The sequence below is a fragment of the Emiliania huxleyi genome (genome assembly GCF_000372725.1).
Source record: "Emiliania huxleyi CCMP1516 unplaced genomic scaffold EMIHUscaffold_460, whole genome shotgun sequence".
In the NCBI taxonomy this organism is placed as follows: Eukaryota; Haptophyta; order Isochrysidales; family Noelaerhabdaceae; genus Emiliania; species Emiliania huxleyi.
In genome coordinates this window covers 43043-52049 of record NW_005198536.1, presented here as the reverse complement: position 1 = coordinate 52049, position 9007 = coordinate 43043, and the positions used below count along the sequence as shown (strand labels likewise).

Below are 9007 nucleotides of genomic sequence, written 5' to 3'. Positions count from 1 at the left end.
GACGAAGCAGGCGCCGAGGGCGGCGCTGCCACCGTCGGCGACGCAGGCACGTGGCGGCGTGTCGAGCCGCGCGGAGCCGCGCCACAAGGTCAGCCTCTTCTGCCCTGTCTCTCTTCCGCCGCTCCCCCACCGCCAGCGTGAGACGCCCCGGCTGTGCCTCTCCCGAAGGCGTGTTCGGCCACGCGTCTGCTCTCGACAGCCGCGGCGCGCTGTGGGTCCACGGCGGCTGCGCGGGGCGGGAGTGCGGCGCGGCGCTCTACACGCTCGAGTGGGGCGGCGCAGCGGGCGGCGCGGCGGGAGAGGGGGCGGGCAATGTTGCGGCGGGGACCGAGGCAGAGGGCGAGGCAGAGGGCGACGCGGAGGGCGGTGGCGACGGGCCAGCGAGCGGCGAGCGAGCGTGGGAGTGGCGCCGTGTCGGCGTCGGGGGCGCCGCTGCGCCGTCTGCGCGCCACAAGCAACCGACCCCCCCCCCCCCCCCTCCACAGCCCGTGGCCCCTCCCAGCCCAAACCCGAACTCGAACTGCAGGCACAGCCTTGTCTCCGCGTTTGACTCGCTCCTGCTCTTCGGAGGCGCGAGATCGCCCGAGATCGCCCGAGATTAGCTCTTGCCCTTCAAAGCCGCGACGCAGAGCCGCCCCCCACACACACCACGTCCTCCGCACCGCGACTTCTATGCGCGCCCACCTTCTTCGTGACCCGCCAACCGCCTGCGCGCTGCAGGTGTCCAGCGGGGCATGGCGATGCGAGGCTTCTACTCGCTGGACTCGGTTGCCGCCGCCGCCGCGCCGCCGCCGCTGCCGATCGCCCTCCGGATTGCCAAGCCGGCCCTCCGGCTGCTCGCGCTGCTGCTGCTGCTCGCGGGCGCCCTGCTCCGCCGCGGCGACTACGCTCGCCTCGGCCTCTCGTTGCTGCTGCTCCTCGAGCAGCAACGCGTGAGCGAGACGCTCTCCAGGCTGCGAGGAGGCGGCACCGCTTTGCCGAGTCGCCTGCCGCGCGCCTCGCCTCCGCGCGCCGCTTCCCTGCGCGGCCTCCCGTGGAGGCGCAAGTTCGGATGACGAGTCAAAGCCCAGAGAGACGCCCCTCGCCGCCTCGGCATGACTTCTACCATTTTGTGCTCGTGACTGTCGGTGTACCTCTGGCCGTGTGGCCGAGAGTTGAATTTTGGTGCTGAGCCCATGCATGATGATACGCCGTCAGTACGTCGGTCCCTCTCTCTCAAACTGAAACTCGTTCCGCGGGGGGAGACACCTCCGTCACGGCGCTCACGGCTCAGCACGCGCGTCAGCGTCCGTCTCCTCTCTCTCTCTCTCGGCTCTCGCTCGGCGCTCGCTCCTAGAGCTAGACCCGCCCCAGACCGAGGTGTACACCGTACGTACACTGTGCACTTCTCTCTCACCGCATGTTCGGAGAGCTGTCCGCTTTGAAACATGTGCGGTTTGCTACCATCAATCCCAATCTCAGACGAGAGGCAGCGCGAGCTGATGCGAGTCGCGAGGTCGACACGAGACGGCTGGGGTCGCGAATCTCCATACACGACACAGCAGAACAGTAATCGTCGAGCTGCTGTCTAAGAGTGTCTAGCAATTGTGTAACGTAACGTTCGGGGGAACCTGCATATGTTGCCGTCGCGTCGTCTCTCGCCCTCTCGCCCTGCTCGATCGACCTACCCCCCGCCATCTTAGGCACTACCCTCCCGCCTCAGACCCCAGTCCTTTCTCGCTTGAAGCCGCGCCACTCCCAGTGACTCTCCGGCAGACCTCAGCCCGGTGGACCCGCGCTGCCGCCCACGTAACGCCCTCAAACCACGTCACTGGTCTCCCTCTCGTCGACGTGTGCCCGTCCTCGTGCTCGACACGCCCGCACACTTCACCCCTTCCTAGGAGCGTCGCACTTGTCTTCCAACGGCTCCACGAATGGCTGCGAGAGAACGCGCTCGAGCTCGCGGAAGCGCTCCTCTGAGAACTGGCAGTGGAACGGCCCGCCGTGCGAGTTGAAGATATCGGCGCCATTGGTGCAGATTTGATCAAACACGCAAGCCTCGAGGTAGAAGATGTCAAAATTGGCGTAGCCGTAGCCGCCAGGAGGGGGCCGGTCTGGCTTCCAGCCGCCGCACTGGCCGAGAGGCCGGCTCGAGGACGGCTTTGGGTCGAGGCTGTTTGGAGAGGTGGCGAAGAGGACGGTGTTGCTGCCCTGTCCCGGTAGCCTGCCCTGCGCGGCACACACCTGCCACTCCAGATTGCGGCAAAGGTTGTACGGAACGCGGCGTGAGGCGATGTTGAGGATGTTGATGTTGGCCGCTACGCAGTTGCCCGCGTGGCCAATGTCAAAGGAGGTGGGCAGCCCCTGCTGCCGCAGCTGGTTGGCGCAGTAGCGGCCAATGTCGCTGTCCTCGCCAAAGAGCGCCGGGGCGGCCGCGGTGTAGGTCGGAGGTCGGCCGCGGAGGCCGAGGAGGCCGCCATTCCCCTCGTACCAGTTCTCGCCGCAGTACCTCCCCTCCAGCGTCTCCTGCCAGAACTGGCCCGCCGGCCGATTCCTGTTCTTGTTGTCCCTCGCGTGCAGCCAGCAGGCGGAGCCGGTGCCGGTCTGGGAGCCGGCCACCATCTTGCCCCAGCCCTCTGTCGCCCACATGCGGCGGAACACGCCGCTCGGGTCGTGCAACATAGCCTGGCACTTTGCGTGGTTGAGGGTGCCCGGCCACTGGCGGTAGGGAGGCGGAGCCATCGGCTCGGAGGGGGGCGGCGACGGCGGCCGAGGAGGGGGTAGCGGTGGGTGGGGCGGGGGAGGAGAAGGCGGCTCCAAGATCGGCACGTGGAAAAAGAGCCTCGCGTCGCCGCCCAAGCGGACCTCCTGTGTGCCAAGCCGCATGCTCCAGAGCGCCTCGCCACAACACCCCTTGTGCAGCGGCGGCGCCTGCGCCCCATCCTTGCGCAACTCAAAGCACAGCGGCCCGGGCTCGCTGAGATCGGTGTGAAGGCAGACGTTATCGCTGACGCTCTGCTGCGTGTACCGGCGGGCAGACTGCTCCCAGTCCAGAGGCACCGATCCGACCTGGCCGCCACGGCCGCCCAGCACCCTCAGCAGGAGGCGCTGCGGCCCCGCCGGCGGAGGGGCGCACGTCACGCTCACGCCTGCCCATTCGTTGGAGACGGAACGGTGGCACTCACCGCTGATGCCTCCGTGGCACGCAAGGCTCGCGCAGTAGTCCGAGTTGTCACCCACCTGGTACACGCTGCCGTCGGGGCAGGTGCACGAGCCGCCCCACACGCCCGCACCAGAGTTCTTTTGCACACGATTGGTGCCTGACACTGGCGGTGGAGGCGCAGCCGCGCCCGCCACGGCAACCTTCTCGAGGCACACCATCTCGGGCGGTGCCGGCGGCGGCGGTGGCGGCGGCGGCGGCGGCATCGGTGGCGGCGACGGCGCGCTGGGAGGCGGCGGGAATGGCGGCGGCGGCAGTGCGGGCGGTGGCGGGAGCGCGATGACGAGCGCACTCACAAGGGCACCGATGGGGTGGCCGGCAAGCGTCTCGATGGCAAAAAGGGCGCTGAAGGTGACAAAGGCGCACGCACAGCAGACCCGCGCGAGGGCGAGGGTCGGCGGTGCTCCTTTACTCGCCGTCCCATCCCTGGCGTCGTGCTCCTCCACCTCGTCGCCCTGCGACTCGGCCGCTTGCCAAGATGGGAGCGTCTCGTCTACTGCCCTCACCGCCCGCGTCGCTCTAGCGAGCGGCGCCGCTCGCGCCATTTCCACATCCTTGACGCTGCCATCCTGCTCGACCTCGATGGCCTCGGAGAGATTACACGGCATCACACGGAGCAGCACACCCTCTTCGTCCAGCCGCACCTCGTGCCGGCCGTCCACAAGGGGAGCAACCACGACGCCGCGCCGACCGTTGTGCCTCCTGCTTCCCTCTGAGACCAGCCCCTGGACAAAGACGGCTGCTCCAACGCCGAACTCTTCGCTCCGTCCCGGATCGCTCCGTGGTTCCTCGTCGTCGTCGTAGCTTTCTTCGTCGTCGACGAAGGCCCCGTATCGCCGGGCCGCCCGGCCAAAGGGCTTTGGGGCGCGCGTGTCCGGCATGGAGGCGCGGCCTGCAGGCTGCCCGCCGACCATAGTTGTCGCACGCCCCCTTTCGCTTGCGACGAGCAACGAGCGAGCTGGGAGACGCGTGCGCTGCGTGCGGCGCGCCGCCTGCTCGCGCGTGAGTCTCAAGTGCGCGCCGCGCGCCACCTCGCTGCGCCTGTTCGATGCTGCGAGAGGAGGAGCTGCGGCTGCGGAAGGAGTCAAGTGAGTAACAGATCTGCGCCTGTGCTCCGCAGCCTTTCAGCACGCGGGCCCTGCGAGCCTCTCTCACACATGCACCCTGTGGGCACACGGCCTGCGAGCCTCTCTCACACGTGCACCCTGTGGGCACACGGCCTGCGAGCCTCTCTCACACGTGCACCCTGTGCTCCGCAGCCTTTCACGACGCCAACCTGCAGTGGCGCGAGATGCGGTTCTGGTTGGACCAGCTGTCGACTTACTCCCAGCAGGCGGCGATCGTGATCGGCTTCGCGTTTGCAAGCTTCTGCGCGGACAACCTAGGGGATCTTCCGTGGAGCAGCCGCCCATCGCTCTCGGCAACGTTCGTGGTGTCGTCCGGCGTGGCGATGACGAGCGCCATCTCCGTCGTTTGCTTTGCGTCGCACCTGATGCTGTCTGCAGAGCGGCTGGCGATGACGACAGCGGTAAAGGTGGCGGTGGTGGCGGTGCGATCTCGGCTACCCATCGTCGTCTGCCTGTATGTTACCTCCCTCATCTCGCTCTTCCTGGCGGCCATCTCGCTCACGTTTTGTATGTGCGGTGCGTGTGCTCGCGGTTGGGCCCGTCCTCCATCGAGTCGCTCACATTTGATACATATAGGTGCACGCATCACCACGAGGAAGGCGAGAGCGTGTGCGTCGTAGCTGGCTGGGCGACCCTAATGCTGTTCCTTCTGGGCGGCTTTGGTAACGCCATCGCGATCTCTGGCACCCGCGCGCTGATGCGCCAGGCCAAGGGGAAGCGGGGCAAGAACTTTCGCGTGCCCGCCGTGTCTGGCTTGTACCGCTCGCCTAATACAGGCCTGTTCGTTCAACACGCGGCAAGCTACGATATGCGCCGGCCGCTGTGCGCGGAGTCGCCGACGAGAGACCTGCAAGCGACGGCGCGACCAGCCGGCCCCTTGAGCCCGCCCACCGTCCGGCCAGACTACTCAGACGTCGACAATGTCGCCAACACGCGACAGGAGCTGGAACGAGCCCTCACCGAGCTGCACCGCGAGCCTCGGCGCACCGCCGAGCGTGAGGGGGGCACGCCGCCGTGGTTGCGCGCGTTGGGGTGGGGAGGGCGAGGGAGGACGAGGGGAAAGACGTAGTGCGTAGTAGCGCGCATATTCCCCCACCGTATACGTCAGTGGCGAGGGCCGGCCGCGCCGCGGGGGGCGGGGCCTGAGCGTTCTGTAGTGTGTGGTGTCTTTGGTGACAGTCCGCTCGAGCAGAATTGCAATGTACTACCATATCCATGATGGGATAGCTCTTCATCATGGATGAAGATCTGAATGATTGGTGAATGTACAAGAGCTCGCCACTCGTCTCTCTGCGGCTCGCCGGAGGACAACCGTGCCCACACTCGTACAGACACACGCCCCGCGCGGGTGGGGGTGCGTGGCGAGCGCGAACACAAGTTGCGCACTCGAAAGGTCGCGAGCTGCGTCTCCTGTGAGAAATATGCACGCCCGGCTTGACCCTTGCATATGCGTCATGGGCGCTGCGACCACCAGCGTCGCACGCCAAAGGACTCCGCGCTGCCGGGCGTCGCTGGCGCCTCGACAGCGCTCATGCGCATCGCGTCGAGGTCGACCGTCAGCTGCAGCTGCGAGAGGAAGGCGAGGCCGAGGAAGAGCACGTGCGGCTCTGCAGCCTCCCCCTCACGCCTGCCGTCGCGCATTGAGACTGTTGCTTGGCTGCATCTCGGCTGCACCTCGGCTGCAGCTCGGCTGCACCTCGGCTGCACCTCGGCTGCATCTCGGCTGCACCTCGGCTGCACCTCGGCTGCATCTCGGCTGCATCTCGGCTGCATCTCGGCTGCATCTCGGCTGCATCTCGGCTGCATCTCGGCTGCATCTCGGCTGCATCTCGGCTACAAATAGGCTCATGCTCAAGCACCCGTCCCCCCACAGTGTAGTCGTGGTGTGAGCACACAAGTACTAGCAGAGTGCCAGAGTGCACACCTGCCTGCCTTGGCACAGCCCGCCGTCTCACGCGACCCGCCCGTGTTGTGGCTGGTGTCGCGGCCGAGGCATTAAAATCTCACACCACGGACGGTTGCTTACTCACTGCTAGGCTAATCCCGGGGAGCTGTCAAGCGGTAGGTAGGTAAATAGAAAGGCTCGGCTATTTGTCTCGGCTAAAATAGGCCCGCGAGATGCGAGCCGCGCTCGGCGCAGCCGCGACCTCCTCGCCTGCGCCGCCGGGTCGAGCGCAGAGGCGGGACGAGGGCGGAGCACGATGGGCCTCGGCGCAGAGTCGGCCGGCGGCAGCGACGAGTCGAAGTTTAGCGGAGTGCCGAGCGGAGTCGGGGCGGAGAGGCCAAACCAGGGGAGGCTCACCTGCCGAGGAGTGGTCGTGTCGTGGACGTAAGACCGGAGGGAGGCTGACCGAGGGCAGTGGGATGGGTCTGGGACGAGGCGGCGTCTGGGAACAGCAAGTGGCGTGGGGAGTCACCGGCGTCACAATGAGCGGGAACTCCTCAGGCTCCCCGTCGCTCTGCCGGTAGCGCCGCGAAGAGGCGTGCAGAGCGACGGGTCGCCCTCGCTCCGTGCGGACGATAACCTCGACGTCCCTGCAGGTGGCGAGGGAGAGCTCAGCCGGAAGACTAGCGCCGGAAGGCACGAGCGCGCCCGTCACGCTGACACGTACCTCATCGCAGCGCCGGGCAGCGGCAGCTCGTCCGACTCGTAGAGGGTGTCCGAGAGGACGAGGCCCGTGGTTCCCGTGTCGAGAACCGCCACCGCCGGCCGAGAGAGCGGCACCTCCGCTCGGTTGACGAGGAGGCGCTCAACGCGGCAAGCGTACTGCGCCACCGGAGCGCCCAGCGAGCGGAGGTCGACCAGCGGGATGGCGTCGCGCTGCCGCAGCAGAGGCCTGCGGGCGAGGGTGAGTCGGCGGCGAGGGAAGTCGAACTGGAAGCTTTCGATGTCCGTCTGCTCGAGCAGGGTCGGCCGGACTCGAGGCACGCGGTCCCGCACCAGCCCAAGGTAGATCGCGGACGTCCCTCCCTTGCGAACGGACGAGGTGACGACTCCAAAGTTGATGGGCGAGAAGCTAAAGTCTCCAAAGTCGAGCCTGCCACGCCGCCACTCCACGCCGACATCCTGCCCGCCGAACCCCTCCGTGGTTGCGTCGCCCAGCGCCACCGACGCGGTGGAATCGGCGTAGCATCCCCAACGATCATCGCAGCCAGAGGCGGGCAGTCGGCCCGGCACCAGCAGGAAGGGGCTTCCCGTGTCCAACACCGCTCTAAATCTCTGACCTTCGACGGAGTAGGAGGCGCCTGTAGGACAGTCAACAGTTGGGACCATATCAAGCTGTACTCACATGCTCGTTGGCGCTGGAACTCACAAAAGGCGCCGCCGCAGCGCTCGAGAGGAATTTGCGACAGCTCTGGCTGGCGCCCCTGAGCGTCCGGGACGCCAGCGCCGCAAGCTGCCGCCGCGAGCAGGCGAAGTGCGGAGGAGCGCTCGAGGTCGAGCGGGCGGCGCATATATGGATGGCACCTGCTAGGGTCGGACGCAGCGCAGGGCCGTGTTACGGCGAGCCCCGCGGCATGCGCTACTAAAAGAGCGAGTCCAGCGAAGAGCGTACCTGTGCTAGTGCCAGTGCGCGCCAGTCCCGTGCCCAGTCGTGCCAGCGAAGAGCGACCAAAGATGGCCGCCAACCCGATGCGGATCTCGGTGCAGCGCCGCCTGGGTCTCCCCCTCGACGTGGCTTGCCAGGCCGTGTCGGGGGGCAAGAAGACTCGAAACAAGAAGTACGACGGCGAGCTCCGCAGCAGGGCCACAACATCAAACACAAGCAAGTGTCTGCTGCACTTGGGGTGGGACGACGGGGGTAGACCATGCTGTTGCTGTGAACAGCTGGGGCACGCGCCTTATCTGGCCCGGCCCCTTGGGGACTTGCGGCTCGGGTGCGACCTCTGACCGCGGGTCGCAGACCGTGTGCTCTCGGTGTCCGATGACATGGCGCCTCTTCACGATCAGCACGCCAGTCTGTTCACACCTCTCTTCTGTTCACTTCACGGAGTGACAGGGGTTCGTTACCCAGTTTAAGAAAAGGTTTCAAGAAAGAAAACACACCCTCAGGAAAACACCCTCATATAAAAACGAAAGGAGCCAGCGCGCTTGTGGCTTCCACTCACAAGCACGCTTTTCCACGTCTCCGTCCCCGCTCTACCTAAGGCTCGCCGCTCGAACCAATGGCGGTGGGGACGGAGGTGTCGCCTCCGTCCCCGCCGTGGAGGCAGCGCCTCTCTCCCCGCTCGACCTATAGCGGTCGGCGGACTCGAGTTCGAGTGGGGACGGCGGCTCATATTGCTAAATATAAAATTCCCACCCACCCACTCACCCGGGTGGGGGGATATAAAATACCTCAGGGTGCTGTGCGGGTGTGAATACAAGAGCGCTGCACTGAGAACGAGCAGCTCACCCCCTCAGTGGCTAGCTGGTGTACGCGGCGCGTTCCTGCTGTACATCCTAGCCGCTGCACATGCTTGGCTCGTTCCTGGCCATCTTCATGCATGCATCTGCTGGTACGGTGACGCAACCTCCGTCTGCTCACCACCTCAATCACGTGGGTGGGCGTCGGAGAGCGGGTGAAAGACAGCCGCTGTCAGTGGCTTCGTGAAAAGGTCGGCCACTTGTCCCTGCGTTCGGATGTGGGTGAGCCTGACGCGCTTCGTATCCTTCACTTGCTCGCGCAGGAAGGCGATC

General features: G+C 66.4%; 2 protein-coding genes across 2 annotated transcripts in view; one reads left to right on the top strand and one right to left on the bottom strand.

The window, feature by feature from the left end:
* EMIHUDRAFT_245442 (hypothetical protein) overlaps positions 1–1055 on the top strand; it is a gene marked incomplete at both ends in the record, with an annotated part of 2487 nt that extends 1432 nt beyond the window's left edge. The window contains one exon of the mRNA XM_005768282.1: positions 822–1055. Coding sequence (XP_005768339.1) covers positions 822–1055 — 234 coding nt within the window. The remainder of the gene's footprint in view (positions 1–821) is intronic.
* A 3464-nt stretch (positions 1056–4519) lies between these two features.
* Positions 4520–7782, bottom strand: EMIHUDRAFT_119183 (hypothetical protein; the record flags this gene model as incomplete). The annotated part of the gene is made up of 5 exons (XM_005768281.1): positions 4520–4688; positions 6474–6628; positions 6744–6861; positions 6939–7572; positions 7617–7782. 5 exons carry the CDS (start codon positions 7780–7782, stop codon positions 4520–4522), a joined length of 1242 nt encoding a protein of 413 aa, XP_005768338.1.
* Positions 7783–9007: the final 1225 nt, after the last annotated feature.